The sequence below is a fragment of the Perognathus longimembris genome, chromosome 4 (genome assembly GCF_023159225.1).
Source record: "Perognathus longimembris pacificus isolate PPM17 chromosome 4, ASM2315922v1, whole genome shotgun sequence".
In the NCBI taxonomy this organism is placed as follows: Eukaryota; Metazoa; Chordata; class Mammalia; order Rodentia; family Heteromyidae; genus Perognathus; species Perognathus longimembris.
The window spans coordinates 23,819,867-23,843,682 of record NC_063164.1 but is presented as its reverse complement, the minus strand read 5'-3'; the positions used below and the strand labels follow the sequence as shown (position 1 = coordinate 23,843,682).

At 35.0% G+C, this 23,816-nt stretch overlaps 1 protein-coding gene across 6 annotated transcripts in view; it reads left to right on the top strand.

Moving 5' to 3' along the window:
• Creb1 (cAMP responsive element binding protein 1) overlaps positions 1-23,816 on the top strand; it is a 46,305-nt gene that overhangs the window by 11,764 nt on the left and 10,725 nt on the right. For 5 of the 6 annotated variants that reach the window (XR_007210723.1, XR_007210722.1, XM_048344872.1 and 2 more), the window contains exons 2-6: positions 5,975-6,096; positions 12,092-12,238; positions 19,112-19,212; positions 20,168-20,310; positions 23,610-23,792. Coding sequence is in view for 4 of the 6 variants with exons in the window: in XM_048344872.1 (XP_048200829.1) it covers positions 5,983-6,096; positions 12,092-12,238; positions 19,112-19,212; positions 20,168-20,310; positions 23,610-23,792 (688 nt within the window). In the remaining 2 variants the exon portion in view is untranslated. The remainder of the gene's footprint in view (positions 1-5,974; positions 6,097-12,091; positions 12,239-19,111; positions 19,213-20,167; positions 20,311-23,609; positions 23,793-23,816) is intronic. The other variant, XM_048344873.1, reaches the window with a different exon arrangement.

Genomic DNA, 23,816 nt, shown 5'->3' with positions numbered 1-23,816 from the left:
ATTGTTATTGGCATTGGAAACTTGAAACATTGCTACATTTCTAGTATTGATGACATCTCTGAGTTGTGCTAGACTGGACACACGAGAACGATAAATGACAAATATTTCAGGGTTAACAGAATTGTAAGGGGGATAAAGTATAGGAAAATTAGGCAATACAACATGGTTGTTGATTCTTCGGAAACTAAATCTTTTGTATAGCAGCTGATTTTTTTTTTTTTTTTTACTTAGTGGTGGAGCTTGAACTAGGGTTGGCCACTGTCCCTAAGCTTTTTTGCTTCAAGACTAGTGCTCTATCACTTTGAGCCACAGAGCCACTCCGGTTTTCTGGTGGTTGATTTGGAGATAAGAGTCTTAGGACTTCCTGCCTGGGCTGGCTTTGAACCACAGTCTTCACATCTCAGCCTCTTGCATAGCTAGTATTACAGGTATGAGGCACCAGCACCCAGCCTGAAAGTTTTTCAATTAATTGGCAACAATTTAGAAAATCAAAAGGTTGAAAGTATAAAAGATAAAATGCTATGTTAACTCTGCTTTTAAGGATTTACCCTGAAAACTAAAAACAAGTACAAATTATTTTAGAAATTAGTAATTAATTGCATGTTAGTGTTTGTGAGCATGTTTCTGTAGAATATTTTTTAGTTAATATATTTCTAGCAAGAAAATGGCCATTGAGTTTCTCTAAATGATGTGCCCAGGGCTGGGAATATGGCCTAGTGGCAACAGTGTTTGCCTCATATGCATGAAGCCCTGGGTTCGATTCCTCAGCACCACATATATAGAAAAGGCCAGGGCTGGGAATATGGCCTAGTGGCAAGAGAGCTTGCCTCATAGACATGAAGCCCTGGGTTCAATTCCCCAGTACCACATATATGGAAAACGGCCAGAAGTGGCGCTGTGGCTCAAGTGGCAGAGTGCTAGCCTTGAGCAAAAGGAAGCCAGGACAGTGCTCAGGCTCTTGAGTCAAAGTCCCAAGACTGGCAAAAATAAAATAAAATAAATGATGTGCCCAGATATGCATTTTGCTCAGTTTACCCTGGTATTTAGAGTTCTGCTTATGAGATTTCCCTAAATTCCTGAAATTTTCTATCAGTTAAGATATAGGGGAAAAGTGTTTTTTTCCTCTCTCGTTTCTAATTGAAGTTATTCCCATTTTTAAAAGCTTTGAATATGTTTCCTTAGGTATGAATGCTGTATTCTTCAGTTAAAATTCAGTCATTACTTCGCATACTTACCTTCAATACTAAGTAAGAATAATTTTGTCAGAGATTTAGGGGACTAAAGTTAAAAGGGGCTCGGAATGTGGCTTATTGGTGGAGTGCTTGCCTAGCATGCTTGAAGTCCTAGGTTTGTTTCCTCACTACCACATAAACAGAAAAGGACAGAAGTGGTTCTGTGGCTCAAAAAGTAGAGTGCCAGCCTTGAGCAAAAAGAAGCCAGCAGCAATGCTCAGCCCCTGAGTTCAAGCCCCAGGACTGGCAACAAAAAAGTTATTTAGATGTGTAGAAGATAAATTTTTCATAAACATAAGAGCTTGTATATAGAGGATTGTAAAGATGGGGGCACATCAAAGTCAAAGTATTTTAGGGTACATACTGAGAGTTAGCAAAATGGCTATCTATACTTTCTTTGGGCTTTCATTTATACTTTGATCAAAGATTGTGTTGAATAGGAAGGTAGGGAAATAATGGCACCAGAATTTGTCTGTGATTCAATATTGTTCCTTCATAGGTGCTTAGTAGATTTTTACTCCTAAAATAGTTTAAAAAACAAACAAACAACAAACTTCTTCCCAAGCTTTTTTCTATATAATTCTCACCATCCCATTTGCTAAAACTTTACTTATTTACTTTATTTCTCCTATGCTGTAGAATATACATTCTATAAAGACCTTATCTCCACTAACTTAAAACAATGGCTGACCGACAGTAACTATTCAGTATGTACACTAAACTTGTATTAAAGCACTTGAATAATATATTGTATTTGATAAAATGTAAGATTTTACTCTTGGTAGGGTGGATTAATAAAGTGGATAATTTAGTCATCATTAAATATCCCTTGATTTATTGCTATATAAATAAAAGCAAAACACATTCCATTTCTAAAAAGCCAATAATTTACTATCTTTTTCTTTGTTCCCAGGCTTGAACTCCATACTCAAAATCACGTAGCTTGCTTGCTCACTCGTGGCTGGCATTATCCTTCTTAAGCCAAGCCTCTAGGCTCAGTGTGTATGCTGTTTGATTTGAGATGGAGTCCTTCAGACTTTTCATATTCAGGCTAGCTTTGAATCACCATCCTCTGGATCTCAGCCTTCTGAGTAGCTAGGATGACAGGCACAAGCCACCAGCACCCAGCTAATATCATTCTTATGGTGTCTGTTGCTTTGGAGTAATTCTTTTGTGTTCACCTAGCTTCTTTGCCTTCATTTCTATACAAAGTTGGATACCAGGTAATGACTTCGTACATTTCTCTGAAGGCTATAGTTCAAGCTTTGTTTATAGCCCTTTTCTTATCAGAAAAATTTACTCTTCTCCAAATTTATTAATACTGTATTCATTCCTGACACCTCTTTGAATTCTCCTGTTCTCCTGACATGGGAGCACTCATTTGACAGTGTTTACCTAAAATAAATCTTCAGCTTTTTAGTATTTGCCATTAACTTTACCATGGATAGGGCATAAAAGAGGTTCAGCCCTTTACTATTGAGAAACATCATTAGATGAAAGGGAAAAGCTGCCTTATTCTCTTTGAAAATTGAGAAAAAGTATGATTTGGTTACTACACAGTAACTATTACCAGTGCAATATAATGAGTAAGAAATAATGATTACCTGTGCAACAGACTCTTGCCAGCTACTGGTGGCTTACACCTGTAATCCTAGCTACTCAGAGAGCTGAAAGCTGAGGATCATGGTTCAAAGCCAGCCTAGGCAGGAAAGTGTGTGGGACTTTTGTTTCCAATTAACCACCAGAAAACTGGAAGTGGAGCTGTGGTTCAAAGTGGTAGAGTGCTAACCTTGATCAAAAAGAGCTCAGAGACAATGCCTAGGCCCTGATTCAAGCCCCACAAATGGCGGGGGGGGCTGGGGGCGGCGAGAGAAGACTTTTCATTTGAAATCTTTAAAGTTCTCTCAAATTGTATTTTCATGATTATTTATGCATATGTGTGTGTGTGTGTGTGTGTGTGTGTGTGTGTGTATGAATGGTAAGTCTTGGTGACTTATTTTTACTGAGTCTTTTCCATGTGAATTTATATCCTTTGCTATGAAATACTTTCTTTACCATAGTATTTTTTTATTATGTGATCTGTAATGATATGTGCATAACATCTTTTGTGGTATGAGTTCCTAGAATCAGAGGATTTAAAATTGGAAAAGATCTTTTAAATCTATCCCTTTTGTTTTTCAGATCAGAAAATTGAAAAAAAAATGTCCATTAACTACATGGTGATGATGCCATTTGGTGATAAATCTAGCTTTCCACAGTGTTAGGCCATCTCCCCCAACTACTTACAACAGATTATTTCTCTCAAGATTAAGTGCTTAATACTACTGAGTCAGTTTACTTTTTTTAACTTTCCATAAGAAGTAGAATTTTGAAGATCATTATAGCAAAATGATGTACTTTTTAATTGATTTTCTTATTGCTTTTGCATGGTATTAGTTGAAATTTGTTACAAAATCACAGTACTCAAAGAACTAGTCCTAGCTTAATAAGGGGTAAACTGTGGAAATGCCCAAAAGAATTTTAGAACTCTGAAGAAATAAAATTGCAAAGCATCAAGACAATATTATATATTAAATTGATTTCCTAGGTTCATTATTTTTTATTTTCCAGACTTCATATTCATACAACATTCTGTGTTTATATGTATCTGATTTTTGAAAAATTTTCTGCTCAGTTTTATCATTCCCTTAAAAGTTTGCATTATTTAGTGAAAAGCAGTTCAGAGAATTTCAGAAAATAGGAATATTGGCTCTAATAATTAATCTCTAACTGGATATAACCATGCTATCTAGACTGATATGACATGCTATTTTTTCCACTGATGAAAGTGATAGGTAAACTGTGTAGTTTCCTGTTACATCTGATATTCTTCTTAAATTTCTTAGTTTAAAAGGGTGACAATAAATTATCTCAAGTGATAATAACCAAAGTTATTTGGCAGGTTTTTTTTAAGTGACTTATTTTCTTTTTTACCATTTGGAAATGTAAACAGTTTAGACAAAACTTAAAACAGTAATGTCATACAAAAATTTGTCAGTGGTGTTAAAATCACGATTGAATTACAGTATTAGTTCATAGTTTTAAAACGTTAGGTATGTATGACTTCTAATATTGTAATTTCTGTTGTATTATACAAATAATCTTGAGTCCATGTGCATATAGGAAGGAAAAAAATACCCATCAACCAGTACTAAAGTATGTAAAGTATGGATGAAAGTCATCATCTCTTGACATGTCCAAATCCTGTTCCTCTTTAGAGCTGTCATTGAAGTTTAATGTCTAACTTCCCACAGCTTTTCCACTTACACCTTTACAACCATATGTTTGACTTTAAACAGAAAACATGAGATTTTAAACATTCTTTTTTATTGATGTAATTTCTTGAATGATCCTCCTAATGCTCCTTTTTTTTGTATTATAGAGAAAATCTACAGTAAATACTATTGTACTATATGTTTTTAAACTAGTCAGTAATAAAGATTTCTTACTATTAGTTGTTTTGTATGTTGAATGTTATAGTATTGTGACAATTATTTTTTCCAGAATCTTGGGACTTCATGAGTAGTTTAATGATATTAAGTGTGTTCACCTTTCCCTTTGTTTAAACTATTCATTTTCTCAGATATTTTCACTTCTGTTTTTAGCTGTTGTAAAACTTTTGTAGTTCCCTGTGGATGCAAGATGTGTGTAATTTGTTGTTGTATGGAATGACCTCATAAGGATCAGTGTCAATTTTGATTAGCAATTTCAGAGTTTTAAAATAAATACAATATGTTCTGGAAAAACATTCGGATGTTTGTGTTATTTATGGGATAACTATAGCTATTCCTTCATAATAAATTCAGTTTTTCCTGGTAATATGCTGGGTCCTGAATAATAGTACACTATAATGTTCCCTTTTAAAAAATCTTTTAGGCAAGATTACTTCCTAGAAAATCTTACAACCTCCACATAACTATTGTTGTATGGACTGTTCTCCACTTACTTTTGCTGCCATGCAATACCAGACTACCCAACATATACTAAGTGTGTAGCAAAATGAAGTAGTCACAAAGATAATTCTATAATAACTTATCCAGAACATTACAGTTAAATATTTTGGAAGGTATTGTATATCCCCCTGATAATGTGTAGTATGTTGCTATATTCTATACATGCAGAGGAGCCCAAACACCATAACTTTTTCAGTATTTGGAACCACTAATTTGGCTCTGTGGTCATTTAGTCCACCTTCCGGTATTAATGCCTCACAAATTGGACTCTTGACACTTGGGCTTGTTTTGTCCTATTTCCAGTAATCAGTAATTTATCATTTCTTTGTTTCTTTTCTCAGAGAAAATATCTTAATGGGAAATATGAAACCAGTATCTCACCACTATGAAACCAGTATTGGCACATCTTCTGCTATTTCCCCATTTTATACCTGATTGATAAAGTTTAGGGAAATCATTATTTTTGCTGCCACTCCTCCTCTCTTGTTAGTACTGGGGATTTTATGGGAAAGAAGAATCCCTTTTGTTTCCAGATGTAATAATAACCCATTTGGGAAATGTAGCCAAAGAAAAAGAGGCTTTATTTTAGATATTTGGTAATAATTAAGCAACATTGTATTTAAATAGACACCTAAGTGCATTTCCTAACCTAACCACCACATAAGCCTATTTATAACTTGAAATTTGCCTTTCAAGTCAGAAAAATGCAAAGCACTGTAGTGCTTGTAACACTCTTCCATATGATTGTAGGTAACTAAATGACCATGGAATCTGGAGCAGAGAACCAGCAGAGTGGAGATGCAGCTGTAACAGAAGCTGAAAACCAACAAATGACAGTCCAAGCCCAGCCACAGATTGCCACATTAGCCCAGGTATAAATACACGAAGAGATTCCAAGCTGTGTCTCTTCTAAGAGGAGTATGTTTCCAAGAAAATTTAGGATTACAGAGGGATACAGAATTAGCAGAAATATTCCTAGGTTATCAAAATCTTACTTTTAGCATGTGTTTAGAAATGATATTATTACTTTAGTAATATAGTAAACACCATTAAATACTAATACCGTACATGTAGTTACATGATCCAGAAATATTACACTTTTAGCTGATGTATAAAGAAATTGGTTGTCAAACAAGGGAATAGAACCTTGACTGACTTTTTTCATATAGATTAGTTTTGGGACACAGATACAGATAAGTTAAGGGGCTAAACTTACAGTTGCTTGCACTACAAAATAATATAAGTATTTATTTGCGTTTGAAATGCAAGAATACTTTAAGGATCATAGTAAAAAACTATATTCCAAATATAGTTTTTTAATTTTGTTTTTGTTTTAAACATCTTATCTTTAAGGATATATATTCTCTGAATCTTCTTGTTCTCATGTATTTTTCCTTTATTAAGAACTTTATCTGAGGGGCTGGGAATATGGTCTAGTGGTAAAGTGCTTGCCTCGTATACACGAAGCCCTGAATTCGATTCCTCAGCACCACATATATAGAAAAAGCCGAAGTGGCACTGTCACTCAAGTGGTAGAGTGCTAGCCTTGAGCAAAAAGAAGCCAGGGACAGTGCTCAGGCCCTGAGTCCAAGCCCCAGGCCTGGCAAAAAACAAAAACAAGAACTCTATCTGAATATAAAGGAGCATATAGTTAATATAAAAACAAGTATAAACCTACTTGGTTAAAAATATAATATTTCTGCTTTAAGATGAAGGCTCCAAAGAGAAAATAATCCTAGAAGAAAATGTACTATATCTAGCTCCAGTTTTTCCAAGAGTTTAAGAACTAGATTCTAGGCAAGTTACTGAGCAAGAATGAGTTGGGGAATAGAGTCAGGGTAGAAGTTGTCCAGCTGGGCTAAAATAAGGATCAGATACTGAAAATCCAGCCAGAATATAGTCAGAAGGAGTGGGTTGCTTTGTGTTTTCTCCCATCAACACTTCTACTTCCAGTCCTAAGGAATAAAGAAAGCTGAATACATTTAGAGATAAATGAATATATACTCAGTTAAGTCAGGATTTAGTCATACAGGTTCAAGATAACAAATGAGAATCTGGATTCACCCAAACATTCTGCCCTTTGATAAAAAGATAACAGTGATAATAGGCATCTTGGTGAGAACAATCCTCAACATACCTTCATGTATGATCACACTATTATGTCCCAGTCTACCATATAGTGTCATCCTGGAAATTCTTTTTGCCTAGTGAAATTTTCTTTTTGACTTTGTGTTCTTGATACAGAAAGGCATATGGATGCAGGAGTTTTTTTTGTGTTTTTTAAGAGTGTTAAGTAAAGAATTTTTGGTAAAGGATTTTTTAATCATAAAATTTGAGAGCATTGATCCACAGTTTATTCAAATGTTTTGTTTTTAAGATGAAATTCCTTATTCTGTATCTGATATCTTAGAAAATCTCTTTCATCACAGACTTTGATATTATGGGGGTGACAAATTACTGGTTTTCTGTGTTTACTCAATAGCCTTTTTATAGTGGAAACATACTTCAATTCTGGGAAAATTTCTCCTTTAATTTCTCCATAGGATCCTTGTAATCCAAATGTTATTTATATCTCTAGATCTTTTTTTCTCATTTTTTTATCTATTCTCTCCTGCTTTTCATTTTTTGCTTTCATTTTCTACATGTTTTCTGTGACATATTCTAACATTCATTGAAATTTTTATTTTTGCTATCATGTTTTTCAGAGTTCCATTTTAATAACACCTTGTGTTTCATGAAGTGCTATTATTTTTGTGTCTGAGAATATTAGACTGTTTCAAGTTTCTTCTCATATAGATTTTCTTTCATATGTCTCCCTGGCCCATTTTCATTTGTTTTGATCATCATATTTCATGTTAGAGATATTTTCTCAAATGTTTGCTGATTTGTGATTGTCTCTTTAGGGTTTAAGTAGGGGAGAGAGTATAATTCAGTTGTAGTATCCTCACTCCTCAGCAATCAATAAATGTAAGGTACTAAGAAGCTGTAGGAAGCTATGTGAGTATGTTTAATTATGAACCCTGAGTATCACTGTAGGGTGATTGGGGTGGTGTTACTGTCACTATCAGATCTTCCTCTTGCAGTTGATCTGGTGGCCCAGAACTTTCACTAATACCTTGCTTACAGGGGTAAAGCCCAGGAGCCAAATGAAAGAAGAGGGCTGGAGCCATCTCCAGCATTTCCTGGTATGGGGCAGTTAAGGAACTCTTGCTCCAAAGTAAATTTCCATTTTACTGTGAGTGAGGTGGACTATTTGTTCTTCTGTAGGTAATGGAGAAAAAATCCAGATGATTTTCTTTTTTTTTTGGGGGGGGGGGGCAGCCCTGAGGCTTGAACTCAGGGCTGGAGCACTGTCCCTGGCTTCTTTTTGTTCAAGGCTAGCACTGTATCACCTGAACCACAGCGCCACTTCCAGCTTTTTCCATTTATGTGGTACTGAAGAATTGAACCCATGGTTTCATGCATGCTAGGCAAGCACTCTTACCACTAAGCCACATTCCCAGCACCTCCAGGTGCTTTTTGGAGAGCCTTCAGTCACCCTTCCTTTTCACTCTGCCTCGTAAAGGTGTTGTAGATACTGGGCCTCTTGATTTTAATGGCTCAAACCAGTCATTTCCTGCCTGAAGCTCATGAGTTGGCCTTCTGTATTCTTTCCAATTCATTCATCTGCTTTCCAGCCTCCAAAATTCTACTTCTGTTATCACTTGCCCATTCTCCTGCATTTGTGTGATTGTTCCTATAAAAATGAAATTGATTTTGTGAGGTTTAATTGAGAATTGAGTTAAGGCCACAATTAATGTGCACATAGTCATTTTCCTTTATCAAATAGCATTCCAGCATTGAAACCTTGATAGCAGAACGCAGTTATCAAATGTAGATTTTTAGGAAAGCCAGTATGTATTCTTATTCATAAGTTTTCAGTTCCTTTTATTCTCTAGTAGTTTGTTTTTCTTTACTTACTCATCCAAGTTCATAAATTTTTTCTTTACTTACTCATCCAAGTTCATAAATTTTTAGCTTAGTTGCCTGTCATAATTCTGATTTTGGTTACTTCTTAATGTCAGTCTCTAAAGACTAGGAAAATCCAATTGCCAGACAAAATGCAAGATGATGGTGATTTGGTCAATGAGTACAAAAAACAAAAAAAAACCCTTTAGTCTTAAGAGTAAAAGAAAATTAGTCAATATAACTATGATACTATATTTTTTGCTTTTCAATTTAAAGCGGAAATTCTTTGACTATGAGAATATAAATTTTTATAGATTAAAATGTAGAAGGATGATCATTATGGTTTTCTTGCAGATTTGAAAACCTAAGTAATAAGAGGGATTATTAAACCAATTATGTATTTTTGTAGCCATTATGCAGCCATTAAAAGCATGAACAAATACAGCTACTAGTATGGAAAGAAACTATGAGAAAGTTAAAGAAGATAAAATGGCCATGGAAATGTATTGTAAAAATTGTGTGTCCATAAAACAAAACAAAAATTGTATGTCCTTTTGTGGCTTGAAAAACAACTAGATGGGCTGGTGGTGAGGTTCAATTGATCAGAGTTCTTTTATAGCAAGCACATGACCCTGAGTTCAAACCTTTGTATGGCCCAAAACAAAACAACAGAAACTAGATAAGCTACAACAAAAATGTAACAGGGGCTAATCATTGTGGTAGAACTACAGAGATTTTTTAGATGTTATTTTCTACTTGTGTTATCTCTACTTTATAAACTTTAGGGGAAAGTACTCTCTCTTCTTAGATTCTGAATTTGCAGACAGGTCCCCTGTGACTCTAGTGCAGGTAGTCCAAAATTAATGCAGGTAGTTTTGAGAACTAGTTAAAATTAAGAAAGACTTAAAAGAGACCAGAGAGTATGTGATTAATAAGGAGAGTTTGGAAGGCTTTCTGACTATTAAAAGATGGAAACTCTTGGTTTTAATGTGTGCCAAAGACTATCCTCAGTAGAGAACTTGACTCAAATTCCAGAATAAAATGTTTAAGTGCCTGCTGAATACATCTGCAAATTCAAGTTTCCACTACAACTCCAACCACTCAAAACCTTATCCTTACATTTTCTATTTTAGTTAATCACATAATACCCGTTCTTTCTCATCATTTTGATTTCTCTTTTACCTTCTTCAACCAATCGTTCATAAAATTTGCTCTGCCTTTACATTTTCATAAAGTAACTTCTGTAATTCCCATACCTACATACTACTACTCCATTTCTAGCTATGATCATCTTACCATAACTATTACATAGGTGTTTCTCATGCTATCTCCACCTCCAGTTTTTCTCCTTATGTGATATATGTCTATCACGTTACCACTAAAGTGGTCTATCTGAAATGCAAACCTCAACAAGAAATGCAGGAGTTTAAAGCCCTTAGTGTTTCCCCAATACTCGCAAGATAAAATTAAGGTCTTGAATGTGATATACACACATATGGTTTTTTGTTTTGTTTCTTGCCAGTCCTGAACTCAGGGCCTGTACACTGTCCCTGAGCTTTTGCTGAAGGCTAGCACTCTACCTCTTGGGCCACAGCACTACTTCTGGCTTTTTCTGTTTGTGTGGTACTAAGGAATTGAACCTAGGGCTTCATGCGTGCTAGGCAAGCACTCTACCACTAAACCACATTCCCAGCCAACACACATGTGTTTTTATGACTAGTTTATTTGGTCCTTTCCCACTTCTGTTTCTTTCTTTATCTCTGCCTCAAATTTTTTCCCTTTCTTTTGTCAAGAAGAAATCTAACTTACATTCTTTGTTTCAAATGTATGTGCTTGTAGCCTTCTCTTTGCTTGGATTGAGTTGGGTAGTTCTTTGTACAGCTACTAATAATAAGATGTTTTTTAATTTAAAAAAATAATGGCCATTCTTCTGCTACCAAACCTCTTTAATCCACTTGAATAACATTTACTGGTAACTCTTTTCCCCATTTTTTCATGTGTGCTTGCCAATAATTTAAGGTCAGGGCCCCATCCATGTCTTTCTGACTTTGGTAGTTTTAGTTCAAACATTGTTCCTGGCAAAAAGGTCTTGATAACTGTTTACCAAATGAGCAGATAGGATGCCTACCGTGAATGTAGAGGAGCATAGGAACAATAATTGTCATCTGATTAGCATGTATAACCTAAGGGCCCTTAAAACTTAGATATTGACTCATTAAAATTGCCCTCTTTCTGCTTCAGGAAACAGTAGGTTTTTCTTATTTTTTCAGCTCTGGCCTTTTGTACATTCAAAATGAAAACAAACTGTTACCAGTTTTACAATTTTTGAGGATGGGAGGAATTGAAATTTTACTTTTAATTTATAGTAATAATCATTAATGAAAAGGAATACTAGTAATTAAGATAGAGAAAACTAAGCTGAATACTCTTAAGATATTTATCTGTTCCAGACTTAATAGGTAACTGTTCCCTAAGTTTAAGAGCATTCAAGATTTTAGAACATGGTTTATTTGGACACATGATATTCTTAGGACTTGCGTGTTTCTTCAAGGCCAGCATATCTGGCCTTGCATAAGTGAACTCTTAGAACAGTTATTTTTGGCTTTAGACTGGAGACAGTTCTTACTACTCAACCTTTAATTTCTTTAAAGAGCAAAATGAGAAATTGAATATAAAGACGGGAAAATGTAAAGCATCATATTCTACATATTTTGATACTATAATAAAATATATTTGGTTTTGTGATTTGTTAGGCATTGAAAAGGGGCAAGGAAAAGGTTATGTTAAGGATATTAAATTTAATCTCTTTTGAATTAGGGAAATAGCAGAAAAGCCGTATATTTGCTTCTACAATGAACCTGAGTAGTCCAGATAAGATATCTGTGATGGTAATTTTTTTTTTCATGTTCAACACCACAGGTATCTATGCCAGCAGCTCATGCAACATCATCTGCTCCCACCGTAACTTTAGTACAGCTACCCAATGGGCAGACAGTTCAAGTCCATGGGGTTATTCAGGCGGCCCAGCCATCAGTTATTCAGTCTCCACAAGTCCAGACAGTTCAGGTATGTGTGAAAAATTCTGCATGTACATTTGTAACTTGTGTATGTTTGCTTGTCTTCTTTTCATAAGTTGTGAAAATAATTAGTTTAGAGAATTTTACTTCTTAGAAAAGGAATATGTTTTGTTTATATTATCATCTTACATATAGGGGCATACATAACCAACAGCAAACATAAAAATAATGACTTTCCTTAAGCTAGGGAAGATAGCATTCATTTGAGGAGAATAGTTAAGTGAGTGAAAGAAAGTGCGAATGTTTGGGAGAGACTGTATGAGACCAATGTACTTGAGCTAAGGAAAATTCAGGTACAGAAATAGTAATTTTGTACTTATTTCCTAAACCTGCATTTGAATGGAAAAACACTTGATAAGCAATGAATTTAGTAATCTTACCTGGACATTTTTAATATTGACTGGTAGGTCTTTCCATTACAGTATATAATTTTGAAATAATATATTCAGGAGATACATCTTATGTCATTGACCATACTATGTGTGTTCTCTTATTCTTTGGAAAGCTTTTTCCATTTGGATCCAAAGGGAATAAAGGCACACAAAACCTCTGAAGGTGACTATGTAACTGAAAGGAACCAAGAACATACAGATCTTTGCAACTGAGCTTATTATTAGAGAGGCAGGGTGGGGAAGAGAGGCTAAATATTCATCCAAGTAGGATATAACCCCAGCCTCCCATTTCATATTTTTTGCTTCACAGTCTTCTAGCAAGGACTTTTCTCTGGAACTCAGGCGAGTCTTAGGTCCTAGATTTGAAGAGAACTGTTAATAGAAAGGAAAGTGAGAAATTATTCTTTGTCTTTCACCTTCTCTGTCAACATAAAATTTCAAGATTTGAATAAAAGCCTTAGAGGTCTTCTAGTTCTAGGACAAACGATGCATTGCTTAATTCCTCTGTATAACATTTCTTCTCCAAATGATAGTACAGTGTTTACTTGATCAGCTTCAGAGAAAGTGACTGCCTGTCTCTGGAGGTAATCTGTTTAGAATAAGGGTGACTGCTAAAATTCTGTTTCCTGAGCTAGAATATATCATTCTAACTTTATTACCTGGCTGTTATACTTTAGCCTCAGAAACTATGTAAGTCTTATTCCTTTTCTGTCAAACTGCTTCCTCTGCCTCATACTCTTCCTGTGTATAAGAAAATCTGCAAACTCAACGAAGTCCTAGTTTTCCTCAGCCTTTGATAATAGATTATACCTTTGATTCTTCTTTGCCATCCTAGTTGCCTTCTGGGTGAGAGATAATGTGTTTTCTTTCAGTATAATAGCCAAAAATGATAGATCTCTGTAGAGGGGAGATATGTTTTCTTTGTCCTATAAACATTCTATTAATGTTATCAAAGGATATGTTAAGATGTTGTTCGCTAGGTATCGATTTATTGAGCTGTTTATCTCCTCTGCTTCATTCACTCCTTGTGCTTTTAGCTTGGGAAAGACTTTTCATGTGAAATCAAGTTGGGTGAATTTCCATAAGCTCTTGGAATGTATTTTTTAAAACAGGTAGTTGATAATGTTTTATCAATTAAAATCCAAAGGATTTCTGTGGAGTCATAATCACTCAAAAGTAGTTCTTTGCCTGCCTTAGTTTTTTATCTCATTGAAGGCTACCTTTCTGTTTTCCATGCTCTCCCATTACTAATTAGTCATCTATGTTCTTTTCTTGTTCATAGTGGAAAGAACTTGACCTGCTAGGGAGGAGACCTAGATTCTGGCCTATTTGTGTAGTAATAAGTCAGATGATCTTGGGCATGTCAACCTTTACTTTCTATTTCACTTAAAGACATAGGTTTTCTTCCATTAAAAAAAAAAAATTACATAGCTCATTGTTATGTTCATTATTTTAATTTTTATTTTGGAACATAATTTCAAACTGATATTCAGTGTATGACCATTATTTCTTTTATAGAAATAGGTATTTATCTTTAAAAATCAGATTTTCCATTAAGGGGATCTATGCTTATAATTTACAGTGTGTATGTTTACAAAAGAAAGTTAGACTTCTTAAAGCCTAGATTCTGTAAATAGATAGAAATATATAATTCTTTTAAAGTGCCTAAGCTGTACAGAATCTACTAAACTTTTACTGGTCACTTCAACTGGCTAATAGTGACTAGTTTTAATAACTTGGAAGTAGTTTACAACAGAAAATGTGATCAAACAAGGTGTGGAATTGTTCCTCAAACTTCTACATAGAAGAACATTATTCTTATATAACAAGGCTTCCAAATACACAAAGCATATTTATCATGATGGGAGAATTAAGATACTCCTGTTTATATACTGCAGTCTAAAAATAAGAAACTAAGCTGTACTTACTGCATGTACACTATGGCTTTGGTACCCTAACATTATTGTTGTATATATATATATATATGTATTCTCAAAGATTATGTGGAAATCCTCATACAAATGATGAGGATTATACAGTATATAGGGGTTGAGGATGCCATCCTCACTTTTATAGTCATGGCCACATTTTAATATAATGCAGTTTAAATGTGCCAGACAGGTGATTTATAGATAATATTACTTTATTACATTCATCTCTTCAACAAATGCTTATTGATCACATGCTATGTACCAGTCATTGTTCTAGGTCCTATCAAAGACAGCAGTGAACAAACCATACATCTATTTCTCTTGAAGATCACATTGAGTGAAGAGAGACAGACTATGAAAAAAATAAAATATGTCAGGTGAGGATAAGTGCTGAAGAGATTAATAACACAGGGGTGAGGGGTAGAGAAAGGTATGAAGCGAAAAGTACTTATTTTATGTAAGATGATCCGGGAAATGGTGAGCAGAGACCAGAAGGCCACTAAGCCAAGTAGATAGTGAAAGCAATCAAGGTTTGGAAATGAGGATGATGGGGATTCTATGATATTAAGGAAATAGTAGGGCCTTGATAGAAGAGAATAAATAAGCAGAGTGGTTGGAGATGAGATTTTGTTTTGTTTTGTTTTGCTGCCAGTACTGTGCCTTATTGTGTTCACTGAGCTTGCTTGCCCACAACTGGTGATCTACTACTTGAGCCACACCTCCAACTCTGCTTTTTCTTGTTTAATTGAGGATGGAATTCCAAGGGTTTTCTGCTAGGACTGGCACTGAAACAAGGTCCTCCAGGCTCAGCTTTTGGTAAAAATACATCTTTGAGCCTCTGGCAGCAGCGAGATTTTGGATACTTTGTAATACGATGATGGGGCTAGTAAAAAATCTTGTATGACACACAGATTCTGTAATCATAATATAGTAAAGTATGTTTAACAGTTATCTAACTTCAAAGTGTTTATTATTTAACATATAGGCAGGTGTTCCAGAGTTTCTGATCTTTTTAATAATGCATGGGAAGCAAAGACTTAAAAGATGCATTTTACCCTAACAGATGTTTGAAAAAAAGAAATCCACTTGAAATATCCCGTCTGAGAAAAAGTGCTATTTTAACTACAAGTGAGAGAGTAATTCTTGAAAGTTTGCTTTGGATAGGAAATTTTGAAAATATAAATTTGGAAATGTTTTTATATTTTCCTCCCACTGAGGATAATAATGTAGGTTTCTCTTCCCCAAAATCTCAAGTAAGTGTGTAAGTGTGTATGTGGAGATGTGTGTGTGTGTGTGTGTGTGTGTGTGTGTGTGTACTGAGGCTTGAACTTTAGACCTTTCATTCTCATTTTGCTTTATCACTCACAGTTGGCACTTTACCACTTGAACCAAGCTTCCTCTTCTGGCTTTTACTGGTTAATTGGAGATGAGAGTCTCATGAATATGTTGAAGTTGGTTTTGAACCTTAATTTTCAAGTCTCAACAACTGAATAACTAAGATTATAAGCCAGAGCCAGTAGCCCCAGCCATACTTGAAAAATTTTTTGCCTATGATCCTATTCAAGAGGCTGAGATTGAGGTTCAAAGCCAGCCCTGAAAGAAAAGTCCATGAAATGATCTCCAAGTGGTAGAAAGAGCAACAACCTTCAACAAAAAAAAGCTAAACAAGAGTGTGAGGCCCTGAATTCAAATCCTAGTACCAGCACCCCCCAAAAATATTATGTCAGCTACAGGTAGCTCACATCTGTAACCCGGTACTCAGGAGGATCACCAAGGCCAATAGGTAAAAAAAGTCTGTGAGACTTCTCTAAAATAACTATCAAAAAGCTGGGCTGGAGGTATGGCTTAATTGGTAGAGCACCAGCAGAACAAACAAGTGCAAGACCTTGGGTTCAAATCCAGTACCACCAAACATACATATGCATACATACATACCTGTACACACATATACATATACATGAAATTGTAAGGCCTTTCCACTGGCATGCAGTAACCAACTTAGATCAGGGAGTAAGAACATATTAGCTAAATCTCAACATGCATAGTTGTGATTCTGTAGTTGGTAGATGAAAAGTGATTATTTCACTCTAACCTCAACCTAAGTACAGTTACTTTTGTTATCTACATAGTGGGAGTTATCTTTTTCATAACTAGCAGTTATTAAATCACATTTCCAAAAACATAAGCCTAGACCCATAATCACTTTAAAAGACATTAAATGATTTTTTTAACTGAAGCATATTTAGTCACATCAGTTTATTAACAAAAAGTTAAAAAAAAGTTTATCTTTAAGAAATTAAAATTGGTATTTATACTTAGGCTATCTTAAAGAACTCTTGATTTGCAACAAATTAAATAACACTTAAAATGTACAATCAAGTTGGGTGCCAGTGACTCATACCTGTAATCCTAGCTACTCAGGAAGCTGAGTTCTGAGGATTGTAGTTCTAAGCTAGCCAAGGCAGGAAAAACTATGAGACTTAGGAATTAACCACCAGAAATGGAGCTGTGGCTCAAGTGTTAGAATGTAAACCTTGAGTGGAAAAAAGCTTAGGCCCCGAATTCAATCCCCAAGACCATCACAAACAACAACAAAAAAGTACAAATAAGTATATATGCCTATGTGACATTTCCTTATTTATAATTATATATGTACACACAGAGTGGTAGATCTGCAGATCAAGAGCTTGAAGAGCAATATCCTAGGCTTCTACTAAGTTTTCTTGATCCAGTGAGTAAAAACTGTCTAAACCATGAGGTTCAGCCTACCCATGGAAAGTACTTAAGCTTCAGGGGACAGTTTTAGAAAACATGTAGGAATATTTTATCATTATTTTTTAGTCATTGTAGAGAATTATTATATGGGACTCCCAATAGTAAATATAAGGATGGGTTTTTTTCCCTTCATAATAAAAGAAAGTATGGATTTAAACCATAAAATTGAAAAATGCAGGTCTTATTATATATGTGCATGTGTGAGTACTTGCATGTGTGCATACACATATACGTGTATGCATGCATGTGCTATACTGGGGCTTGAACTCAGGTCCTGTGCTCTTTCAGGGCTAGTACTCTCCCTCTTAAACTACACCTCCACTCCTGGCTTTTTGCTGATTAATTGGATTTGGAGTATCAGATTTCCTGAATTCAAACCAGGATCCTCAGATCTCAGCCTCTTGAATAGGTAGGATGTAGACATGAGCCACCAGTTCCTGGCCTTGAGTCTTTATTTATATCTACAAATAGTGAGGCTAGTACTACATATAAAATACATTTGGGATTCCTTACTGCCACTAGTTCTTCTATTTACAAAATAGATATAATTCCAATAGCACCTATTGGTGACTGGTTTTACATACTTAATACATAGCAACTGACAAACACTAATCTGTGAATTCTCATTCCTATTATGCCACATGGAACCTTTATTCACTTACATTCATTACCTTTTAATCTAAGAATACTTACCAAAAATACAGTTCTTTGCCTGTAATGTTTGCTTAAAAATAACCATAGGGGCTAGGTTCTGGTAGCTCATGCCTATAATCATAGCTACTCAGGAAGCTGAGATCTGAGGATTGCAGTTCAAAGCCAGCCAAGGCAGCAAAGTCTATGCAATTCTTAACTTCTATTAACTACTAAAAAGCCAGAAGTGGAGGTGTGGTTCAGGTGGCAGAATGCTAGCCTTGAGCAAAAATACAAGAGACGGTGCCTAGGCCCTGAGTTCAAGCCCCAGGACCTGCCAAACAAAACAAAACTTTGGAATGCCAGCTTTGAAACATGCCTAAATATAGTAATGAACTTAATACTAACTTGCCTAAAACAACTGCCTGGAATGTGGTGGAGCTGCTCTGATCCTTGCTGTGCACTTGTAAATTTAGAAGTATTTGCAGAGTAATTAAAGGAAGGTACTTATATAGTCTGCATAGATTTAGGACCATATTCTTGGTCATTTGTGCTAATGTTAAACTCCATTTTAGTTGGCAATTTTGTTCTAAAAATTATGAGAAAATGAAAATACTAATGCATTCAGAATAGGCTAAATGGACTTCTGAATTTAAAGAAAAATGTTTCAAGACAAATATTTTAATTTCTCTGACTTCATCTTAATTCATACTTTTTTTTTTTTGCCAGTCCTGGGGCTTGGACTCAGGGGCTGAGCACTGTCCCTGGCTTCTTTTTGCTCAAGGCTAGCACTCCTGCTCTTGAGCCAAAGCGCCACTTCTGGCCATTTTCTGTATATGTGGTGCTTGGGAATCGAACCCAGGGCCTCATGTATACGAGGCAAGCACTCTTGCCACTAGGCCATATCCCCAGCCCTTAATTCATACTTAATGTAGGTTAAGACAAGGGGAGTAGTTAGTTGTCTGCCATTTAAAACTGAAGCATATATATATATATATAAGGCTTACATATAATCATTTGTTTTTGGCTTTTTCTTGTGGGTCATAAAACTTGATAGGAACTAAATTTGGTTGTCAAGATAAAAGTTCTTTGTTTTCAGATTTCAGCTATTGCAGAAAGTGTCTTTATTTTCAGATTTCAACTATTGCAGAAAGTGAAGATTCACAGGAATCAGTAGATAGTGTAACTGATTCTCAAAAACGAAGGGAAATTCTTTCAAGGAGGCCTTCCTACAGGTAAGGAGTTTTAATAGTTAAAATTAAAAAAAAAATACATGAGGACAGGAGGGAAAAACTGGGAAAGAGCGAGGGAGGGATAACATTGTCCAAAAATAAATATATCCATTACCTGACTTACGTAACTATAACCCCTCCGAATCACCTTCATAATAACAATTGTAAACAAAATTTTGAAGAAGCAACTTAAAATTTTTTAAGTGTACAGGATACCTTTGATAGTGGCAGATATAGATATCAGAAAAACAACTAGCTTTTCAAGCCAATACCTAAAAGATTATTTCTCTACTTCTCTTAAAAAGAAATTAAAGCTTTTTGTACAGAATGAGACCACGCCATATTCAAAAGTCCTGGATGAACATTTTTTTGTTAAAATATATAGAACATATTTGATAAATTATACCATTTTCTAGTTTCAAAGGAGAAAGTAGGAGAAACATTAGAACTTACTGGCATAACTTACTGGTCATAGACTCGGCAAGTTGGAGACAGAATTGACAAGTGGAATTGCATCATATTAAAAAGTTCCTGCACAGCGGGCATTGGTAGGTAGCTCACGCCTGTAATCCTAACTATTCAGGAGATTGAGATCTGTTACAGTTTTCTATAAGCATACATACAAATACATGTTGTATATAGAGCTAAATGTGGCGTGGTTCACAAACTGTAATGCCAGCACATGAGAGGCTGAAGCATTTAAGTTTCAAGCCAGTCTGGGCTAAAAATTAGTAAGACCTTGTATTTAAATTATATTTAAATTAAAAACAAATATTCATGTAACAACATTTATAGGTCTTTCTTTTTTTCTTTCTAGGCCTTCTATTTGACATTCCTAATTCTTTGAGTTTATTTTTATGATTCCTATATTTAACTTTATGTCCTAAGCATTAGCAGCTCTCACTTAGCCAATAATTTTTATCTTTAGTTTAATTAATATAGTTATTTATTTTTCCAGGAAAATTTTGAATGACCTATCTTCTGATGCACCAGGCGTGCCAAGGATTGAAGAAGAAAAGTCTGAAGAGGAGACTTCAGCCCCTGCCATCACCACTGTAACGGTGCCAACTCCAATTTACCAAACTAGCAGTGGACAGTATAGTGAGTAAATATAAATGTCATGTCTTTTCTGTTTCATCCCCTCCCCCTGCCCCCACTACCCCCTACCCCCCCTCCCCCGTCCATTAGGCTTGAAGTCCGTGCCTGGTTACTGTCCCTGAGCTCTCTTGCTCAAGGTCAGTGCTCTACCACTTTGAGCCACAGCTCCACTTCCGGTTTTCTGGTGGTTAATTGGAGATAAGAGTCTCATGGACTTTCCTGCCTGAGCTGTCTTCAAACTGTGATCCTCAGATATTAGCCTCCAGATTAGCTAGCATAACAAGCGTAAGCCACTGGAGCCCAGCTTTTTTTCTCAGTCATACTGCCATTATTATATTTCCTTTACTCGCAGTATACAGAAGTCCATAATAGAAATAGTTTCTTCAGATTATTCAATATGTAAGGCCTTTGTATCTATTTTTTTGTTTTGTACATAACATGAATTCTATAGCTTTATGACTACAAAATGAAACTAGGTTTTTCAGATAGGGGATGAAATCATTCTTTGTTTAAGCCTCAAAGTGTTCGCATTAGTTCAGTTTTTAATGATTTGTTTTACCTCCTAAAAAGTATTTAAAAGTATTCATATTTCATAATGCTTTGAGGAGGAGTGGCTTGGTTGCAGTCTTATTACAGCACTGGTGCTGTGCTACTTGAGCTCAGTCCTTTATCTCTTTCTTATCTTCACTTTAATCTACTGTAAACTACTGTAAGTGCTCCTTTTTTTGAGGGAAGACTACCAGAATTTGAATTCTGGGCCTTGCACTTTGCCCTTACCACTTGAGCTTTGCCTTCAGCTTTATTATAAAATACTTTAGAAATCTGCTTTTGTTTGATTTGTGTGAATAAAGGATACTTTGTTCTTTATTTCTCCCCATACATGATACCTGAGTCACTGATTTTTAGTTGCAGCACATTGTTGTTTTACCTACCTGTAATTTATATCTAACTGTATTAAAAACAGATCCCAAGTAGCAAAATTTTAGCTCTCCCAATGCTGGAACTTTTTTTTTTTTTTTTTTGGCCAGTCCTGGGCCTTGGACTCAGGGCCTAAGCACTGTCCCTGGCTTCTTCCTGCTCAAGGCTAGCACTCTGCCACTTGAGCCACAGCGCGGCTTCTGGCCGTTTTCTGTATATGTGGTGCTGGGGAATCGAACCTAGGCAGGCACTCTTGCCACTAGGCTATATCCCCAGCCCCCCAATGCTGGAACTTTTTGACAGTATATTGAAAGGACACTTAAAAAAAAACAACAACAACTAAGTTATTCATTTACTACTTGAGCTCAGTGAACTTAGTTATCTTTTTTCCTTCTTAAATCTGTTGTTTGGCAAGATTTAGGTACATCTCTAAACGTGCAAATTGCTTCTTATCCAGATAATATTAACTATTCAGGATGTTTCTTTTACATTGATACTTTTGTTATTTCAACATACCTAAGATATACAATATCTTCCTGTTATTAACAGATACACCACTACAGATTCAAGATTAAATAGTTTGGATTTTTACAACTATATTGAGTGCCTTACCCATTTTCCTCTCTGCTTATGACACATCATTTTGATGGAACTTGACTAAGAAGCACTGTAATGAACACTCAAATATACAACCATGTTATTTTTTTAACTTGTCAGATGAACATATGGTTGCCAAAATTCATTTAATCAAATGCATTAACAACATTTCAAAGTTCTCTTCCCTTTTCAAAGTTTTTACATATGCATGATCTGTTTTAATATTTGTAACAATAAACCAGATATTGTTAGCTTTACAGAAGGGAGCACAAAATCAAGTGAGGTTAATGATAGAATTTGATCTATAATTTATATTTTTACATGTAGTTTTTTTCTTTCACTTTGAGTTCATTGCTATGTAGCCAAAAAGAAAATGGTTTGTTAAATACAGTAGACCTCCTTATTAACTGTATAGTTAAAGTTTGATAATGTTAACTTAATCTTTAATCATACAGAACTATTCTTCTAATTCTTAAATGCTGAAAATTTTTCCATTTGTCTAAGATTAGCTAAAATAAATGGATTATATATGCTAGTATGCTAATTTTCACAAGTATCCATTGGTTACACTAGCCAAACAATAACTTTTAACTCCTATTTATTAAGCACAATAGATATTTTTCCATGTCCAGACCATTCAGGGTATTTTATTTCCTCTTAGCTTATTGATAATTGGTCCCAAACTAATCTCCTTTTTAAATACAGTAACACACTCAAATCAGACATGTTCATCTTATTTTTGCCTTTTTTTTTTAAACTCTCTTAATTTAGTTAAAATCCATTTCATTTTTTTTCCTTCTCTTTCTGGAATACTTGACCTTAGTAAGATTTGGAAAGATTCAACTAAATTTCTTAGTGCTTTTTGTCATCTAAATAAAATGATTTATGGTTTTATTAATTAAGGACAGTTGAAGTATTGCTAGGGCATAATCTGCAAAAGATCGTATAAGAAAATCAGAAATTTTTTTTCTAAATGGTGATCTTGAATTCAATTTTAAGCTCCATGATAGACAGATAAGAAAGATTCATTAGGGTATTGTAGTAGTTTCACTGATTGGACTTTTTAAAGCTCATGTCCTTGAACATACTTAGTGAGCTACATCCCAAGACTTATTTATCTACTTATGTATTTATGTATTGAGATTGGGTCTTACTGTGTTGCCTCAACTATCTTAAATTCCCGTGCTCATACAATCCTCCTGATTCAGCTTCCTGAGTACTTCAGACTACAAACACAATTGCTACACCTGGGTAATTAAGTACACCTTTGATATAGGCAATGATTACTAGAAGAGTTAGAAAATAGAATTGTCTAGTAAACAGCTATAATAATTGCAATTTAAAACAATGATTTTTTTAAGTTCCTGTTACATTCCCACTACTCTACTGAGTGTATCAATCGAGAAGAAAAATCACATTTTCTACTTTAAGGAAATTTTTTAGGACAGAATATTAAATGATATATAAATAATAGATTATGTAGTTTATACTGGAATAAAGGAAAATATGGACCACAAAGTAGGACCTCCTCAGAATCAAGTAAGGTCAAAAGGAATTTGACATATAAGTGGTCATGTAGTTCATAGAATATAGTTCTGTCCTAACAATGGGATATGGTTTTCCTAAGTAGAAAATTACTAAGTATATCAAACATTTCTTGGTTATACTATTTATTAATAATAATTTATCCTGTGACTTGCACATTGTTTTACATTGAATTAAATATATTTTAAAAGTCTTATATGGTGTTAAATAAACATGTAACAATACAATCCATTGGGTTTTAGTTGCCATTACCCAGGGAGGAGCAATACAACTGGCTAACAATGGTACCGATGGGGTACAGGGTCTGCAAACACTAACCATGACGAATGCAGCTGCCACTCAGCCGGGTACAACCATTCTACAGTATGCACAGACCACTGATGGACAGCAGATTTTGGTGCCCAGCAACCAAGTTGTTGTTCAGGGTAAGGAAATTCAGAATTCACAAA